At 34.8% G+C, this 21,027-nt stretch overlaps 1 protein-coding gene across 4 annotated transcripts in view; it reads left to right on the top strand.

Moving 5' to 3' along the window:
• The window catches only part of Glcci1 (glucocorticoid induced 1), a 102,175-nt gene extending 82,120 nt beyond the window's left edge, over positions 1 to 20,055 (top strand). For all 4 annotated transcript variants that reach the window (XM_004862737.4, XM_087204451.1, XM_087204450.1 and 1 more), the window contains 3 exons: positions 3,141 to 3,351; positions 15,825 to 15,945; positions 17,092 to 20,055. In XM_004862737.4, the coding sequence (XP_004862794.2) occupies positions 3,141 to 3,351; positions 15,825 to 15,945; positions 17,092 to 17,437 (678 nt within the window). In that variant the 3' untranslated portion in view covers positions 17,438 to 20,055. The remainder of the gene's footprint in view (positions 1 to 3,140; positions 3,352 to 15,824; positions 15,946 to 17,091) is intronic.
• The last annotated feature ends 972 nt before the right edge of the window (positions 20,056 to 21,027 follow it).

The raw sequence follows: 21,027 nt of genomic DNA, 5'->3' as shown, positions 1-21,027 counted from the left end.
TTAATTTTATGAAAAAACCAATTTCACAACAAAATAATAACAATAGTTAATACACTGTGTATTATCCTCCAAGTAGTTAGAGTATAAGACATAGTATTCTTTGAAGAACTTTTAATTTTGATGGAGTCCAGTTTTTTTTTCTTGGTTGTTTGCACTGTTTGTGCCGTATGTAAGAAACTATTGTTTCCTCCAAGGTCACAATGATTTATTCCATTCTTTTCTTCTATGAGTTTGAGAGGTTTAGTTATCACTTATATTTAGATTTTAGATCCATTTTGAATTAATCAGAATTAGTTTGTAAATTACCTCAGTCCCAGAAAACAAATCTGGACACTATTCCATATGAACATTTTATTTGACCATATTTTTAAAGAGATACCATGAGGAAATTGATCGCCTAATTCTTTTTCTTGCTGTTTTGAATCTAAAATATGCTTTAATGTATATCAAATGTATATCCACTCGTTCAAATAATGTGGAAGCTTTTAAAGTAATTTAGAGTTAGGTTATCTTTATAATATTTAAATTAAAACTTGATTCTAACTCTTAGTACTGATTAGCAAATACAAGCAACATTTATTTGTTCTTACATACCCTTCCTAGAATGCAGTGAATCTTTGTATGAATATACTATAATTTATAAAATTCCCTTATGAACATTGAGATTGTTTCCAGTGTTTGTCCTCACAGGCACTGCTCTAGAAAACATTTTGTATCCTTGCAGATATTTCTTGATGGTGAAATTGTTTAGTCAGAGCAGTTTTACATTTTAAATATTGGTGAATATACCAAATTATCCCCTGTGGAAGGTTTTGCTATTTCGCTCTTCTTAGATATTTCAGTTAGGTATATATATATATATATATATATATATATATATATATATATATATGAAGGAACCCTTTGAATATCATACCATCTCTTAGCTGTTTCTTACTAAAATGTGTCCTTTATACGTTAAGAGGAGTGTGATGTAAAGAAATAACATTGATCTAATTTTTTGAGGATGAGATAGTCATTTACATATATCACTTTTCCTTAAGAATATCAGAGCAAAATTCTACTAAAATATAAAACTTGCTAAAATCATTCTGCTTTTAAATAAGTCATTTTTAATTTAGCAGTGGCCATTTCAGAATCATTCTGGGATATACTGCAAACTTACAGTTGAAGTATTAATTTTTTAAAATTTTAGACTTATGATTAATTATACTTCAAAGGTTTAATAAGTCAGATACCTTCCTCTAGTTAAAAATAGAAATTGTCATGTTAACTATGTTATATTACAAGACTTTATGTTTCCTATTGTTATTTTGTGTAAATATATGGATTTCTGAAATCTGTTGTAATTCTATCCCCTAACAAGAGTTTGTTGGGGAACCAGGCACATGCCTCTAATGCCAGCACTCGGGAGGCTGAGACTGGAAGATCACCATGAGTTTGAGGTCAGCTTGGATAACATAGACCCTGTCTCAAAAAACAAAAACAAAACAAAATTTGTTGGGGAAATTCATAGTCTTTATAGATTAAGAAATGGAAATACAGAGAAATTATATTTATCAGATAGGACATAAATGAAAGATACTGTAGTTCAAATTCTTAAACTCTTTAAGCTGCAAAGTATGGTATATTATTCTTTTATCAATTGCCAACATTGACACATTCATTAAACTAATATTTTATGAGACTATGACCAAGTAAATTAATGTTTTGTTTCATTCCCAAATTGAAAAGTTCTACTTTTTTGGTACAAAGTATACTGATACTTAAATAATTGAACATTCTTTTTATAGTACAGTAGTCATTGTCAGATTATAAAGATGGTATAGTTTTGGGTTAGCAGCAGTGCATTGCATAGATAAATGAAGGTTTTTTTTTTTTCAGTAGTTTCAGGTTTCAGCCTTCACTTGAATTGCTTGTTATAGAAGATATTAGTACATTTTGAATCTTAGTTTAACCTTCCCTCTCTGATAATATGTATTTTTGAAATTGCTGAAATGACAAAATTCAGAGTAAGATCATTAGAAACTAATCAAAATAAATTGTAAATAAACTAACATATTGCCCCTTTCCCTAGCACTGAAATCCTAATAATATTTTTAATTATTTAAGAAAGAATTTAATATATAAACTTTTACTTGTCGATTGCACTTTGTTAGTATACAAATGAAGAAAATGGAGTAAAATCTTTTTTTGCAATAGAAGCAGAGTAGTTGAGTAGAAAGAATCCACTCAGCAGGTTCTCATGCCACGTAATTAGCTGTGTCAGCAGGAACTCTGAACTATAGGTTTCTTACTTGTGAAAATAAGACTGACTGATGAACACTAAGGTGCCCTCTGGTCCAACATATATGCTTATAATTTCCTTTAAATTTTTTCTTTTTGATGCTGGGTTTAAGGGTGCATGCCTCTAATACCAGCACTCAGGAACAAAGTGAGAACCTCTTTGAAAAACAACAAAAATAAATAAAAATTTCTTATTTTTTTCCACCTTAGAACAATACATTAGAACTAAATAAAATTATGAGTAGTCATACTTGGTTGGATACCAAATTAGTAGAATTGTTCTGAATTATATTAGCACCCTCCACTGAGTACTAATACAATAAACCAGCTTATTAGAAATTTGGGGTAATTTTCAAAGGAAATAGAAAGTATAGTCCTGTTCTTGGCATCTAGAAAATTAAAATACGAAAATTAGCAAATAAGAAATACCTGTGAATACAAGACTTCAATTTTTTCTTACTAGATGTGAAAGTGATTTTGTTGACTATTCAGTAAATTCATTTTGCAAATGTTTATTGGATGTCTGTTACATGCCACACACCGTAATAGGCATTAGGGATATAATATTACACTCCTGCTGTCCTTGAGAAGTATTTTGGGAAGTACTACTAACCTGTGAATACATACAGAAAGCCACAGAATTTTTTTTAAAGGAAACTTTTATCTGAAAGAAACTTACAGTTCAATAAACATGCCCAAGAACTAACTTAAGACGTGATTTGGTATCCTTATTAGCTGAAGAATAAATTACGCTGGTGATAGGGATGGAGTATAAATTGGAAGGCACACCATGTTGTTCTGTGGTGTGGAATGTATGTGCTATTGTCCATATGATGATGGTGTTCCTCTTACAGCCTTTGGACATACCAGATGGTCGAAGAGCTCCACTCCCTGCGCACTACCGGAGCAGTAGTACTCGCAGCATTGACACCCAGACTCCTTCCGTTCAGGAGCGCAGCAGTAGCTGCAGCAGTCATTCACCTTGTGTGTCCCCATTTTGTCCTCCGGAGTCCCAGGATGGTAGCCCTTGCTCAACAGAAGATTTACTCTATGATCGGGATAAAGGTGAGAATGGAGGCATCCACTTAGCAAGAGGGTTTGTTGTAGGGTCTGCTCATTATATTTCTTTATCTTAAATCATTGCATCATTTTTTTTTCTTTTGTTGAATGGTGAGATTGTAAAAGGTTGGTTAATTTAGGTTTGTTTGTTCGTTGGTTTCACATTCCCCCTTCTTTGTGACTTTCCCAAACATCTTCCATAAATGTGTCAGAGAAGCACAGCTCATGGTTCTAACAGCTAATGAAAGCTGTACGATGGAGTGTATACCACTTCAGCCAAGTCTTTTCCTTGGTATTGTCCAGTGCTAATGATGGCTGCCATAGAGCTACTATTTCTTAGGGTTGAAGTTAGATTTTATAATCAGTGATTTTGGAGGAAATACTTTAAAAAAAACTTTTTGGGGGAAGAAAGATTATATTTTTAACCACGTACAGTTCAGTAAGTACCTGTAGGACATCAGTTTGTTATGGTGTCCAGATTAACCATTAATTGTTGCAAAGCCCCGGGATTTCTTCCTGGCATGCCCCAACTGTTATCAGGTGTTTGCTACCCACGGCTCACTTGTTTCCTTAAATTTCCGGCCCTCTGTGAGACCTAGCTGTAGAAGGCAATACAGGTCATCCGGCTGCACCTTTCTAGTTATTGCCAAAGAAATGCTGAGTTTTTCTTATAATACACATACTGCTTCTCCCCATGAAGGCGTCAGTGAGAACACAAATCAAAAACATAGAAAAGATAACACAAAATCTAATGGGATTTTTATGTTTCTTGTTCTTATTTGACACCCACTCTTTATAATTTGTTTTATTTTGAAACATTTTATATAGAAAGCGCTAGGATCTAAAATACTCATCCCAATCAATTTTCCTGTATGTGTGCACAATCATGAAGGGTCAAGGTACAGGTGCAGAATAGGTTTATCATCTTAGAAGGCTCCCACAGGCCTTGTGACAGAAGTACCCTTTCTTTGCACCTGGAAGTAATCACTATTTTGACTTCTTCCACCTTAATTTAGTTTTTGCCTATTTCTGAATTTCGTAGAAATGGAATGATAATGGTATGCATTCTTTTGTATCTGGTTTATTCTTTTGCTCATACCGAACATGTGAGATGTTCATTGAAAGTACTTTGGACTTTGTGCTTTGCTTTTATATCTGCTCTCCCCTTTTCTTTTGATCCTTTAATTATTGAAGGACTTGTAGACCCCCTTCTCTATTAAGAATAAAGTTATCTCAGACTTCTCTTTGCTTTACGTGGAAAGCCTCTGTTTTTTTAGAGTGTCAGTCTAGGTGAATTTAATTTCACTGAGGCATCTTACCAGAGCAAACTCCTTTAATCATGTCCTCCCAACCATCGTACTGTGGATGTTTCACAGTAAAATAAATAAGAAAATACGTAGTACCCAGTATGAGTGTTTGTTTTGAAGGTAAATGGAAATATTAGATAATAGGTACAAGTTTTAGGCCATATAGATAGCAAATGTGTAACAGATCATTCTGACTAATTTCAAAACTCATGTTCTTTTTCCATACTGGTAGAAAGGATGAGTAAAGTTCAAGTTGGCCACTTTTTTAACTTATTAATATCCAGACTCATGCAGAAGGTAGCTCACTGTGAGCTGTTGTATCACCTTCCTAAGGTCTGTATCCTGCATTAAGTCAGAGAAAATGTGAGTGCTTCAGAGTTTGAAAGTGTACGTACTATTTTATATACTTTGCAAGAGAGAGCTTTAAGATCTCTGGAAATACTTATAATTTTTTAAAACTAGAATCCAAGAAATTGAATTTCTTTTGTCATTGACCAAATGTAAAGATGTTTGAGAAATCTAGAGTGAAAAGTTTGTGAGGCTGATTCTCAAATATGTGATGTGCCTGTGTTTATATACAATCATTAGAGATACAAATGGACAAATGGGGAGAAATATTTAAAGATAGCTTACCAAAGCATTTTTTGTTTTCCTACCATGAAAATAGTTGATTCTTTAGTTTAGGAAGTTGCCCAATTTTGTAATTTTAGGGATGCAGGCCCATGGGGAGGTTTTAAACTTTATCTTGAGTTACAGTTTGTGGAGTCTTTGCTATTTTAAATTTTAACTTCTATGATGCATTATAGCAACCTCATTTTTGAAGTCTCTCTTTGTACTTTAATTTTTCTGTCTTTGTGTTTTTCCAGTAGCTGGAATATATGGAATATAACTGTTATAAATTATTGCTGAAAATTTAAATGTCTATAACTTAACAAAAATGATAAATACAAAGAAAATTCCACTGAAAAAAAAATATTTGTAGTTGAGATAAATTGAAAAGTAGAAATAATGGTGGTAGTAAGGCTAGGCAGTTAATTCTGAATTTTTATTTTCTTTAAGTTTCATATCTTGGATAACTGAGAGATACTGAATCACAGAGGAAAAGTATTGGGAAGATGATATCTCTAGATGAATTCCATTTTGATTGACTGGTTCTGAGAGTCTCTTCAGGGCCTCCAAGTGAATATATCCATGAGATGGATAAATAAGTGGTTTTAGTATCTCCAAAGGAGTCTTCACTTAGACCCTAAGTTTCAAACAGTATATTTTCTTTAAATTTTATTTTTTCCAAAAATTTATAATGTTTTATTATGAGAAAGTATAACTATCTCACTCTCCTGGCACAGCTTTTTGCAAGGTGCAGTATTTTATAACACCGAAATTAAAAACGACACTGGCTATGGGACCACACAGGAATGGATTTGAATCCTGTGAAATTTTGAGCATAAAATCTATATTAATTCTTAAGGATTCAATAAACTATAGCTGCTGCTTTAAAAATATCCATCATTATTGTCACCTGTTAGTTTTCCCAGTGCCTTCAGGGGACCTTATAAACCACTGACTTTTCTTTTACACTTTATTCTGACAATTAGCTAATAATCTGACTTCTGGCCATTTCTTAGGTTCCTTTCCTCAGACTTTGTATGTTTCCTCTCTGTCCTTTTAGTCTTCTATACCTGACATCTACTTTACAATATATTTTCTTTTTATTATTCCTCATTGTTTTTATTTTAATATATAAAATTACAGCAGTGGTCCAGCTCATCTCTAAAGCTAACATTTTTTTCCCTAATGGATAAAAAATATTTCTGTGTAATGTGGAGTGGTATTTACTTCATTATGTGGGGGACTAAATGTGTTGTTTTAGGAAAGTGCTTAGCACAATCTTTGGTACATGGTAAACCCTCAATAAATGGTGGTGAGCATTGCTAATAGTGATTTTTTAAAAATCTTTTTTTAAATGATGGACATAAAAGAAATCTCAGAAACTTTTCAGATATTTTTCCATTTTCCACCAAACAACCTCCATTTGAGAATTAAAACCTCATAACATTAGTTTAAGATTTCTGTTGTATCTTGCTTAAAGGTATTACTTTGTGATTAAAACCAACTTAATGTTTCTGTTTTCTGGTAAAAAGTTTGACCTACATGTGAAGATTCTAAATCTCAAATAAATCAAATATTATCTTTGTGAAAAGAAAACTAAAGTTGTATTTTTTGCTTTTATATATCCTTTTATTTATGTATTTTAGGATTGAGAGTAGATGTTTTTCAAGTGAGTTTTTACTCTGAGTTTACTTAAGAAGTAATTTGTTGAACATTTAGTGTATGTCAGGTACTGTACTAGAGTGGAGAAAGAGATGAGTAAGATGTGATTTCTATCTTTAAGGAATTTATAATTTTATAGGGAGTAACAGAAATGTAAACAATATGCTGGGCAGGGATTTAGCTCAGTGGTTTCACCGCCTGCTGTGCAAGCACAAGGACCAGAGTTTGATCCCTGACACCAAAACAAACAAACAAAAAAATATGCTTCCAACTATGTTTAGAATAACTAAAACTACAAAGGAAATAGTTGTCAGTTTCACCATTTCTGCAGCGTATGTATGTTTTGTCATTCAAACTATTGAATAGTCTCTGACTCGTGCTTTCTATATAAAGTCTAAATTCTGGGTTGACTTTTTTTGGTTTTTGGTTTCTAAAAATACTGATTCTATTCCTTGGTTTGTATTTTCTACACTAAACTATAAATTGGTCTTCTTATTTCCAATGGAAACTTGTAGCTTTCTTGCTGGTTTTCCTCAACTATGAAAACAGAATGAATACTGTAATTTTGTAGTCAACTAGGATCAGTTCCAGGGTACCTATATATTCTGCAGTTGCTATAAGAAATTTGTTCTTTGGGCCAGGGATTTAGCTTAGTGGCGCCATGCCTGCCTCTGAAGCACAAGGTTGTGAGTTTGATTCCCAGTACCAAAAAAAATTGTTCTTTGATAGAATAGCTAGTTCACCATCCCTAGAAGCCTAGGTAGACATGCACAGGGAGGGACAGCTGTGAAGAGTATGCACTCTGATAAAGGAGGCATGTCGTGTTGAGCTAATTATTTTTCTAATTCTCATCTGTTATATTCTTACCCTTTTTCTGACTTCACTAACAGTATTTCTGCAGATTCCTAACATCTATTTTCCATGAATCATGGCTAAGTTTAGTTGAATAGCACATTGGTTTTTCCTTTGGCTGCATCAATTACAATGTCAAGATGAAAACACCATTGAGAAAATTCCAGCTCTCAAGATGCTCATTTCAGGTGGTATTTTTGTTTTGTTTTGTTTTTTTCCTCTAGATTTTTCCAGCATCCTAAAGACTGATGGCAGCCTGTTTATTTATATAAAGTTGCTAGGCTAACCAACCTCACAAGTACCCTTCTTCCTATGGCATGGAAAAATCAGGGATCCAGACTAAGAGCTCTCATTGTGACATTATCAGAACATACCCTACAACGTGGTCTAAGTCCTTCCACATCGTCATGCCTAAAATTCAAGGGAGAAAAATAATCATCTAAGTAATACAAATGGCAGCCTCAAAATATTGGTTCTTTGAGCAGCTTTGCCAACATTCTTTAATAGTAGCCAGACTCGTGCTGGGCAAGCCACAGAATCTAGACTTAAGTCTGCCACTTATCATTGGCCTTTGGCACAGCTCACTTATGCAGTTATTACAAAATTCTGCCATTTTTCAAGATATTGTGAAAAAATATTGATTATTGTAATCATGAAGTAAATGGAACCATTTTTTCTCAGGCCAACTATCGAGAGTTGTATTTCATCTGTCCATAAGTTGCTTACTTGTAATTTAAACTATAATTTCTTGAAGGAACAGTGTGCTATGTGAATGGAATTTCCCAAGCCAATTCATATGAGCCTGTTTACCTCCTATGAACTTAACTCATTGATACTACTCAACTTGTTAGGTGTTAGGACTAAGCAGGTCTTGATCCCAGGAGAAAACAGGAAAAATATCATCTTTGTAAGGACTAGGGCTGATCCCAGGCAAACTTTTGAAAAAGCTTGCTTTGGGCATCTTCCTGCTCCTTTCCACATACATTTTAACTCTATGTGTATTGATCTCTAGGGTTCTACTTCTTAACCTTTTTTTTTTTTTTAAACATTTTCTTTTGTTATGTTCTGACCCTCCACCTTCTAGGTAACCTAATCTTCCTAGGTTTTGTGGCAGTTTTGATTTTGTGGTTTGTATTGTGAAAGAAAATTTGGTGTCTTAACAACTGCACCTTGAAAATCACTTTTTTTGAACCTAAATCTGTTTGTCAAGATTCTCTATTGTCCTAGGATGCTTATTATCATGCAAGAATCTCTTGGTGATAAAATAACAGACTGTAAAGATACTGTTCCAACAAAGGCATTATTCCATAGGTTAAAACTGATATAGTCTAGAATTAAGTTCCTAAGGTCTTTTTCCCTATTTGTCTTTTTCAACAGACAACAGATAACATTTCATACACTGTCAGTGTCTGACAGCATGTAATAGGCATCTAATAAATGCCCTGTTCCCCTCTTTCTCAAAATATTGACAGTTGTACCATGATAGCTCTCTTGAATGTTATTTAAAACTACGGTTCAAAACTACTTAATAAGTATACAACTCAGTTCTGGCTGTTGTAGTTTAGAGTCTAGAGTATAAGCAAACTCAAATTTTTAGCATTCCTGTGTTAGCATTTTATTTTCTCTAAGTCGCGGTACCTATTTACCAGAATGTAAGAGCCAGGAAGAACAGATAACTTTATTTTTGTCATTGATTCATCCTCAGCAAATACAATAGTGCCTAGCATGGAGTAATCAGTAGAAATTGTTTTAGTATTCCTTTGAGGCCTCTCTTCATAGTACCTCCATTTTTTTTAAAAGGGTATATCCTTATAACTATATTGAATACATAATTTTCCTTTAGGTAGTTAATTTGTATATATTTGGCTTTTTAATGTTCAAATGACATACTCTTACAAACAATAAAGAATAGTCAGACTAAAGATGGTGCTAACTTAGTGATAGGTAATTTGGGAAAGAATCTATGAAGTTCAAATCTCCTATGGAAATTAGGAGAGAAGAAATGACTTTGCTAAGCTCTATCTCATCTTCCCCTTGTTTCACTTGATTGAGCTAGTAACAAGTAAACTCGGATCCACGATGAAGAGGAAAATAAGGGAGTGTCAACTGGGTGAGAGGAAAAGAGAATCTGTTGGGGTTTTCCTCCACATTATCTTTCATGTTCCTCCAGGAAATACTGGCTCATAGCAGCCACTTGTTAAGTTCTATCTCCTTGTGAGAGTAATAGACAGACCCAGTGAAGCTGTTACCTGAGTTGTTGGCTTCTACAGAATGTTACATAGGAAAGAACTTGATCATCTAGTCATCTTCTGTTTCTTAAGATAGATGAAAACTTAGTGAAGCAGATAGTGTAACAGTAATGGATTCTGACTCTGAGGTGTCCAGATTGAATCGCTGCTCTGCTTACTAGTTACTAATTAGTGTCATTGAACAAGTTAAACTCTTAGTATCTCAGTTTCTTCACCTGTAAATTAGGGACAGTTGCATCATATAATTGCTATGATTAATAAATGTGGTCAAGTGATTTTACTTTTGTTATTTCCTGTAATATTACAACCCTATGAGTAGGTGACATTATCAAAGGTTGGAGGATCTGAGATTTAAAGTAAGTACTTTTTCCTAACTTGTGTGGAGTTCAGATGCCAACAGAGATCTTCTGTAGGAACCTCATACAGTATATGTCTTAGTTACTTTCTCCTTGCTAGGACAAAATACCAAACAGCTACAAGTTAAAGGAGGAGAGGTTTATTTTAACTCACAGTTTGTAGAGGTTTCAGTTCCTAGTCGGCTCATTCCAAGGAAGACCAACATGGCAGAGGAGAAACAGTTCATGGCATGGCAGGCAGGAGGCAGCAAAACTTCCTTCTTCTTTCCCTTTTTATTCTACCTAGGCTACAAGTCTATTGTTTGGTGCCACTACACCCAAGATGGGTCTTCCCCCCTCATTAAATCCATTCATATGCTACACCAATCAGTGGACTGATCCAGTATCGCACACTCATGATCCAATCAGTCCCCAAAGCCCCAGGCTTTGGGAGGACATTTATGTATAAGCCGTAATAGCATCTTACTGCCTTAGTAGAAGGAATTATATTTATTTAGTATTCAGCTATAAAAGGGCCTGGTGTGGGGGAGAAGAGTAAGAAATTGTCTGACTTGAGCATGGGGGTCAGTGGTGGGGAGTGGAAAGCAATGAGTAGAGAAGTAGAAAGACTCATATTGCATGAGGGGCCTTAGTGGCCTTACTAAGAGAAATGAACGGCCAAGAAAGATCTTTTGTCACCTAAAGGACATGACCAGCTTAAGAACCATCACTCAGATGGAACTTCAGAAGTGGAGCGAGACCATCGAGGGGCATAGTAATATGTTATTTTTGTAGTCTAGTCCTATGATTTTTCAAATTTTTGTATTCATTACATACCCTTGTCAACAATTTTGAATCTGTACTCCTCATGTAAGTTCATTATATTATATATGTATCCATTCCACAAACTATGTATGTGTTACTAAAGTGTACTTATTTTTTAAAATGAAAAGTAAGTCTGTATAAATGTTCTAATATTTTCTTCCGGAATATCAGCATATTGTTTTGGACACTTCAGTTGTGAGGCCAGAGGTGTAGGGCAAATACGAGAAGGGATAGTAAGGCTGAAAGAATCAGAGCAAAGGCACTAAAGAAGAAACGATAGTATTTGTGGGCTGATGAAATTATAGGAGACAGAGGAGAAGACAAATACTATAATGGTGAAGGTCAACACAGTTCTAGTATGGGAGATGTAGATAATGATCACTATGTTAGTGAGGTGGTAAATAGTAGCGAGAATAGGATTTAAGGAGAATGTAACGGCAAGTTTAAAGTTTTACATTGATCTGCCTGAAGATATTACAATACCATTTCCCTTTAGCAAGAATTTTTTTAAAGGAGGAAATACTGGTTTTATCTAATGTTGGTTTAAGACATTTATAGTATTTTGCTTTGCCTTCTATTTTGCAAATAGTATGTGCTCAGTAAATATTGAAGTGAACATTTAAAATTGTAGTGAGAGGGCCGGGGATGTAGCTCAGTGGTGCGGCACCTGCCTGGCAAGTGCCAAGTCCTGAGTTCAATCCCCAGTACCAATAAATAAATAAATAAACAAATAAACAAACAAACAAATAAACAAACTTATCATAAGACTTCATTAGAAGTTCCAGTTTTGTTTCTTCCTCCCCTATAGGGTACTTTAGGAGCTGTTTAAACAATATGTTTTGAGTTTTTTGAAAACTAATGTCCTTCAAAATATTGTTTTGCATTTTAAAAAGTTTAAGAATATAAAACCTAAGCTTGTATCACAGTGATTTTTCCTGGGATCCTTAAATACATTACTTTAAGATATAAAATATTTTGTGTAAACTGATTTATTTTCTGGTTAGTTTTTTTAATGTGATTTATTTTAATAGTCATAATTTTAGTCCATAAATTGGTTTGAGGACTCTCTTCATAGTGTGATTTGCTTTCATTTTTAACTATTATGTCAGATTCCAAGTCAGTAGTTAGCATAGGACTGCCAGTCAGATTTGGAGAGAATTATCAGTATTGTTTTGTGTACTAGGATTGTGTTGTGGAAGAAGCGTATTTATTGTGAGTACACAAAAACAAAAGAACAACTATAATTTGTTTGCTTAATTTGTAAATTGATTCAATTCAATTAATACTGAAAGAATGATAAGCAATATAAATCACCTACATATACCAAACATTTAATTAATGGACCTAACATTTGGATTGTAATTTGAGTTCCACTTATAAAAAAAAAATCTGATTTGAAGTTCAAAAGTAGAAGTAGCAAAAGGTCATATCCTTTTTATCTTCTTACCCTTTGTTGAGATCTTAGCTATATGTTATCTTATTAAAATTCTCATTCTCATAAGGCATACACTTTGAAGTTATAGAAAAAACTTAGAGACTCTTAAGTAATTCTTGGTTATAAGTTCTCAGTTTGTTCTCAGACTTAGCAGAAAATGTAGGCTTTTTGATATAACTGGTAATGTTACCTGGCTGTAAAAGTTTATTGCCAAGAAATGCTGTATAATTGTGTGGTTTTCCTGATTTCATTGGGCCATCAAACCACACTACAGTTGATAATTTCATTTGCTGAAGCAAAAGAAGTAATTTTAACACCAAAATAGTAATTATGTTTAGGTCCTATTTAGTCATACCTCTAGTCGCTCTCTTGGCTAATTTGTATGTTTTTATTATACTTTTAGTATGTCACTGAACATAGTGTTGTATGAACATATACTCATTTTTTCAGTTGGATACCTATCTGGGCAAGGTAGAATAAGAATTATATTTTACTGGTTATTGCTGCATATACTGTAAAATTATTTTCTTATGCTCAGTAGTCTGTAGAATCTGCATGATTTTAGGCATTCGTTTTTATTTCAGGATGATAGATCTCAATACATTAAAAGATCTTACCACGAACTAGTAGTTCATGCTACAGAGTAAATGCTAGGCAGTTGCAAACCTGGTGAATCTGGTATGTCAGATATTTACTTTCCTGCCAGAAATGCACTTTTATTTTTATGTAACTGAATAGTTAATGTGCAGATCTATTTAAAATGACAATTCTTTTACCGTTTTCTGCAGAGAGAGAATGGAATAGGCAATATTTTTTGAATGGTTTGCACTTTTAAATTTCCAAATTAGCAGTGTGTTTTTCCACTATTGTGATAAAATTGAGAACTTCCTGTGTTTCAGGCTCTGTCCTAACACTTCTGTACCCAGTTTTCAGCTATCATGTCAGTGTGTTTTCCCATTTTATGGATCAAAAAACAGAGATCAAACTTAATCATAGGTAATGCAGCTAGGCCTTACATGGAAGTCAGATGCCCTTAATTCTAAATCAGGGTTCTTAACATTTTCATTATTAGCTCTCAATTTTTTTTTTTGGTACTGGGGATCGAACTCGAGACCTTGCACTTGCAAGGCAGGCGGAAGAACCACTGAGCTAAATTCCCGTCCCCAGCTCTCAAATTTGATTGTACCTGATGCACTTAGGAGCTGTACCAAAAGCAAAAGAGGGAAGGACCTTAAAATTAGAAAAAATTTAAGAAGAAAAACTGTTTAAATATAATTTTCACATTGTTGAGTGAATGATCAGTTTTGCTCCTTATCCAACTCACATCTATCTTTCAACTCTAGGAAACCATCGGTAAAACTAGGAGAAATAGTGTGTTAGGCTTGATGACATAGTAAGAAATACAGCACAAAAGACTGTAACTGGCCAAGATGACTTTTCTTACATGTAGTAGTTCCTTGACATTTAACATAGTAACAGCCCTGCAGATGGCCTAAAAAACTTATTACAAGCATCACACGTGTTTTAGGCTGATTCTGCATGCTGTGTAGGCTGTGCTTTGTTCAGTAGTAACCTCCGTGAAGGTGTTTCATGCCATGTTTACTTACTTGCATTCTTGATCATACGTGTTTCCTTTGTACAGCTTGTTGGCTGTTTAGATGGTAAAATGAGGTCAGATTGTACTTTTGGTATTACAACAGAGTTCAAATCCTCATACTTAAAGATTTTCCCCAGCCTTTCTGGTCTAGCCCTGCTTAGAGACAGCAAATTCTGAGCTCTATTCGGGGTAATGATGCCTTACATCATTCCATTCTAAGAGAAGTCATCATATTTCCCTTTCTTCTTCCTATTCGTTTCAGCAGATACAGAGTAAATGTTAGGAATGTAAGAAAATCCTCAAATCTGAATAGTGTATGAAGAAACCCAATTTTATTATTTAATTCCTTCCAAGAAACTGTTTTATGTATTATGTAGGAAACTTATAATAGTGATAAACTATGTGATTTTCTAATTTTCCCAATGTCTTATTTTTCAGACAATGATTTCCTAGCTTGATATACAGCCATATTCAAATATAAGCAAAGATTTGCATTTGTATGACTAACATAGATACTCTTTGAATCTTCACAAAATAAAGCATTAGTGTGCATTAGGGGTCTACTTTCTAAATGTATATTATACCTTATGATGATAAAAAATGTTCCTATTGTTCAGTTTCCATTCTGTATTTAAACTAAAGCAATTTACCAAAATTACAACATAATTACGATATTAATGCCATCTTTCAAAATAGATGACAATAATACATCTCAATTGGTCATGTACTTTGTATTTTAGTAGTGGGGATTGGCTTGCATTAAGTCAGAATTTGTTTAAATGGGACTATTGTATTTATACAGATATGTTAGTGACTTTACAACTTGGCATCTTAAGATGATAATGACACATTTTGCTGGGCTTGAATTTCCAAAATCCTTTGCCAGATAGGAAAGGGAGAAGTTGCATATAGATTTTATAGCTTTTCATGAATAGACCATTTTCTTTTTGATGAAAAAATATGAGGAAAATACATTAAGTAGAGATGTTTTTGGATTTATGTCTGATAATAACTAAAATGCAAACTGAAAAGGCTCTTTTCTAGATATTTAAAAGCAAAATTCTGGGGGAAAATTGTCTTTTTATGATAGGCAGGTGGAAGAAGACATGTTATAAACCTATTTTTTCCCTTGCATACATGTTATTCATGGTTTTGGTAAAAGTATCATTTCTACTGATGTAATGATTATTTCACATGCTAAATTTTTAGTTAAATTGACTGGACAGTGTGAAAACACATAGACAACACTGTATTATAATAATTTGTAATTCTTCTTTATGAGTTATACATATTAGCCCACTCATTCACATTCTTGAAATGCATAATAAATAATGTACTTGTTTTCAGTATTACAGCTCTACTTTTTTCAAATCATAGTTTTCTGGACCAAAATATCCTCCTTTTATGTTGTCTAGTACTGCAGATTACTGTTGCATTTAAAAAAATGTACTACACAAAGATGTTAGAAGTAGCTTTGTAACAGAAGAGGCTCTGTGGTGGAAGAAAAGGGGTAGTAGTAGAAAAACTGTGCAAAAGGTTGTTTGGAAATCGAGTTTAATTTAAAAGAGCTTTCAATCTCTAGTTAATATAACTGCTTTAAATTTACAGACAGTGGGAGTAGCTCACCGTTACCCAAGTATGCTTCATCTCCCAAACCAAACAACAGCTACATGTTCAAACGGGAACCCCCAGAGGGATGTGAGCGAGTGAAGGTCTTTGAGGAAATGGCGTAAGTAATGTCTTTTCTATCAGCTGGGATCTGCAAAGCTGTTAAGCTTTTTACTGAGACCAGTTGATTATAGAGAATCAACTACTCTATCCAGCTGATAGTGTGTTTCAAAAGCAAATTATGAATAGGGAATTCCATAGGCAAAAGAGATCTTACAGAAGGAAAATTGAAGTTTGTGGGCTGGAAATGTACAAACTAATAGAAAGAGACTTGAAAATTCATCCTTCCTACCTAAAAAATGTCTTTTTCATTTTAAGAATTTTACTTTCAAAAACCCTGTTAATTTCTATGGCTGACAAGAAGACATCTAGGAGCAAAGTTAATACCCGACTAGCCTATAGACAGTGCTAGGCAGAAAGAAGGTCTCTCCTTCCCTAATGACACATTTGCTTGTCTATTCAGAGATTGGGATTTCTGTTCATGGATTTTTTTCTTTTTGAAATTGCAATATATATAAGAAATGTATCCTGTAAGCCCTGGGCAGAATGCTCAGAGGAAGAAGACTGTGTGACTCTTGGACTCACTCATCCCTTTGTCTCAGTGCAGGTGCCTGATGGAGGCTGCTGTGCTCTTGAAACCTAGAAGGGAACAAGGGCCAGTCTTGCAGGAGTTTGTGGCGTAGGTTTAGGATGGGAGGAAAGGACGGGCTTGTGGACCCTCCTCTGTTGGGCTGAGTGACTCTTCGAGAGACCATTGAAACTCCCCTCACCCCACATCTATGGGGAGTCGCAGAAAGGGGAGAGTGCTTAAAATCAAATATATGATGAGTAATACCCCTCTATATGCTGCTTCATAACAGAAAAGTCATTCTAACCTTGCATAATCTTCAGCTATAATATAGATTTTTCTACATTCCTAAATGATTGGAAGTGAACTAGTGATTTCTATAAAAATTTGTGTGCCTAATCCTTTTGAAAACCATTTGTCTCAAATACCACTTCAGTGCTGTGTACATGAGTATTCTTGCCAGCTGACTTGTGCTATGGAAGATGTTTACCCGTATGTGTACACTGAACCCATCCCTTGCCATTCACATTTTACCAGCTTTAGAGAGCTCTCCTCCCCCCACCCCCACCCCCCCTTTTTTTTTCCAGAAAGTGCTTAACTTTTTCATGACTGAAACCTAATTTTGTTTTATGATTTTAGGTCTCGTCAGCCTATCTCGGCCCCTCTCTTTTCATGTCCTGACAAAAACAAGGTTAATTTCATCCCAACCGGATCAGCTTTCTGTCCTGTGAAACTTCTAGGCCCTCTCTTACCCGCCTCTGACCTGATGCTCAAGAACTCTCCTAACTCTGGCCAGAGCTCAGCACTGTCAACTCTGACCGTTGAGCAGCTCTCATCCCGGGTTTCCTTCGCGTCTCTGTCTGATGATACCAGCACAGCAGGCTCCATAGAGGCCTCTGTCCAGCTGCCATCCCAGCAACAGCAGCTCCTGCAGGAACTGCAGGGTGAGGAGCACATCTCTGCTCAGAACTATGTTGTCATCTAAAGCAGGGGGGGAGCTGGCCTCCACCCCATGTTCTAAGGACTGGGAACAAGATCTCAGACATCTATCTGCATGGAGTGACAAACTTTCTGAGTACCACCACGGACAACAAAATACTTATCAGCATCATAAAGTATCTCTTAACACTGATCTTTGGCAGGGACGGAACTCCCATCCAGCAGTTTTTGTGGAAAGCAGTAATGCTTGCAAAATGTACGTGTCATTCAGCATTTTGAGTGGAGACTATGCATTTCATAGTATGTTTGAGAGATTAGTACTGTGTCCTGTGTTTTGTTCCAAATTCTTCAGTATAAATAAGCTCTAATATCAAAAAGTTGCCTGTCTAAGTAGAAAATGTCTTGCTGTGTTTTGTCCTATGGAAAATACTGTACTTCAGAATTATGTTTACAATCGATCCAGGTGTTTGTTTCTAATTTCTGTAATACATACAATGCAAAAAAAAAATGGCCACAACAGTTGCACAGTGCCCACCCTATGGCCTAGCTTCAGGTACTTCAGTTGAAGTCTAACTCAGGTAATTTGGAATGTATATCATATTGGGATATTAAATATTTCACAGCTACAAAGCTAAAGAGGGAACATCACTCTTTTGCCTTTTCTTATTTTGTGCATTTCCCTTTCCTCATTACATTCCATATTCTTAGAATAAGAAGTGCATTCAACCCTAGGTGAATGATAGCCCTGGACATGGGTGAACTTGAGGAGAACCGGCAGTCTGTGGTGTGTGACATCACTTTCGCCATGTGGTTACGAGTCAAACAGCTGTTGCATTCCCTGTTTCAACACATGTAAATGTGGCATTTTTAAAAGTTCAGGCGTTCAGTTAATGACTGTTACAAGGATGCAAATGAAGTGTTCAGTACTAGATTGTACATAAAACATTCCACATCATGTGTGATGAAATTTAAAAACAAGAATGTCTAGGTTTAATTTCAAAACAAGCAAAATTTCACGGGGGATAGTTGAGGGTTGTTTGTTTTGTTTTGTACCAGGGATCAGACTCTGAACCTTGTGCTTTCAAGGCAGGTGTGGCACCACTGAGCTAAATCCCTGGTCCTGTTTTGGTTTTTTGTTGGCCATCAGGATTGTAATTGCTACCATTTTTCTCTAAAGACATGTTTATGTTTAGTTTTTGTTTTGGAAATTTGCAGGTCAAAGCATGACACACTTTTATTTTCCTTGTGCAGTTTGGGTGCATGAGTTACATTCACATAGAATACACGGTCTCAGAATTGATGCAACATAAGTAGGTTACTTAGTCACTTACAAACTCATTTAAGCCTCACATAATACTATCATGAATAGTTTTGTTAAAATTTTGGATGTACGAAGTAGAGCATAAACCCAAGTAGCCTTGAACTTGCAGACTTGACATAAGTTCTCCACAAAGTGTGAAGAGAGCCCTAGATACTCTTAATTGGTTAGTGGGACAGCTTGACTATCAGGCATTGTTTTCTGTAGTGCAGGGTATCGAAAAGTAAAGAGAAGCTTTTGTATTTTTATTCCATTGTTTTCAGCTCAATAAACCTAGAATTGTCTTCATCTGCACCTGAAATGTATGGCACAAGTTTGTGTTTTTTTTAAGAATTCATGGAACAAGGTGCCTACAGTTAAAAGAATGTTTCAGTTCCCTTCAGTCATTCCTGGGATTTTTGTTGTTGTTGTTGTTGTTGTTGTTGTTGTTTTGAGGAGGTTGAAGGAGGATGAAGTAATATAGAAGAATGCAACACCATTGTTTTTTTTTAAAGAAGTATTTTATATATATATATGTATATGTGTGTGTGTGTGTGCGTGCATTCAGTGTAATATTTTGTCATGACCCTAATCTCTTCTTTCCACCAAAGTTTGCAGTAATATTCTCTCCTGAAGGTGCACTCTAGCTCCTTTAAATTAGTCAGTGTTATATTATAGGAGAATGTCATGGAGAAAAGGACTCAGTTTACTTTTGCCATTTTCACAGGGGAACCTTTTAAAACAACCTTTTCAGCAGCAGACACCTTTAACCCTAATAATCTCAGGCCTTGATGAAAATACTATATTTTGTAGATTATGGTTAAAGGGAGAGAATTCATAGTTCCGTAAGATAAATATGAGCTCCATTTAACTTCTGATATCTGGTTTAACATTACATGGTATGTTGATCTTACGCTGTGCTTTTGTCCAAATAAGATGCAATAGTATCACTATCAATTTCAGAAAGATGGACTGAGTATGCTTTTTTTGGTGATGAAATCTGATGTATGATATTTATAGTGATGTGCTTTTATTTTCTCATGAGAAACTAAATATTGTGTTGTACATTTGTTCTTAGCATATATTAAAAGTTTTGAACCAAATGTGTTAAAGCTTATGCTTTGCCATGTAAATTTCCCAGAAGTTGTTGAGCTCAAATGTATCCTACATTCAGCTGTAGAAATTTGTCAGAAATTGTTTAAATTTTGTATATAGTTGTACTGTTTAATTTTAGCCACTGCGCTGAACAGTATTTGAGTTATCATACAATATGGCTTTACACAAGGAAAGTGTGGCTTCTGTTTTGTATTTTTTCAGTATAGAAGTTCCTGTGTCTTATTTAAATAAAGTTATTAGTAAAACTGGAAGAGTTTACGTATGTTTGTGGACTGACTGGGGTATTGGCATATTACTCAACATAGATGTCTACTCCGCCTAACGACAGTGTTTGGTCTCCATGAGCTCCTCCTGGCCTGCATCTCTAACACTGAGGGGTGTCTAACTGGGTCAGATTTCTCCACCTTGGTTTCCTCTTGACATTTAATTTGCACACTTTCTGTCACAAGGTAAGAAGCTAGATATCTAGAATTCCAAGTCTTTGTACTGCTCCCAGCTATGAGTATCTTAAATAGAGAAAACAGTGTTCCTGTATCATCACTTTAAGAATTTATAGAAATAAGTTTAAATTCCATGAAATAACGTCGAAGTTGCATATGACCTGCAAGAATGCTACAGCAATAAAATTTAATTTTTTTACCCTTTTATTAGATTCAAAGTAAGAAAAGGGAGAAAAGCATCATAAAACAAAGGGTTGATGTTAGACCTGATACCTGTGAGAAACAACTTACTAACAGTATTCATTTCTGAAGCACATCTAATCAGAGATAAGATTTGGCCTTTAAATTCAACTTTAAAATGATTAATAGCTGTATTTTGGGGTGAGATCAATCAAGTGAAAGTTTGTAAGAGTGAAATTTACCAGTTATCTACCGGATGATAATACACAATTTAGGAAATTACCTTACACAATTTAAAAATTCCATTGCAAGTGAAGGAAAGTAGAATTTTCACCCTTGTGCTTGACATGGCTACAGATTTAATATAAGTGGCTTGGAGAAAAAAGTCAATGTTTACAAAATCAAACTTGAGGGATGAGGAGGGGAAAATTAGACCCAAGAACTTATATATTCCAACCTTATGGTGACACCTGAAAATCACCTGAAGTATATTTATGAATATTGCAAACCAAATATCCGCCATCTCCCATCTCACCCAGTGCAGTGCCATCTAGCCCTGAAGTTTCATCGAATCCTAGCTAGTCTGTGGGCAGTTTCTACTGG

The sequence above is a fragment of the Heterocephalus glaber genome, unplaced genomic scaffold, assembly GCF_053883595.1.
Source record: "Heterocephalus glaber isolate CG9 unplaced genomic scaffold, H.glaber_assembly_v1.0 deba00000546, whole genome shotgun sequence".
Classification (NCBI taxonomy): Eukaryota; Metazoa; Chordata; class Mammalia; order Rodentia; family Bathyergidae; genus Heterocephalus; species Heterocephalus glaber.
The sequence above is the reverse complement of the archived record's forward strand: the minus strand, read 5'-3'. Positions and strand labels throughout refer to the sequence as shown.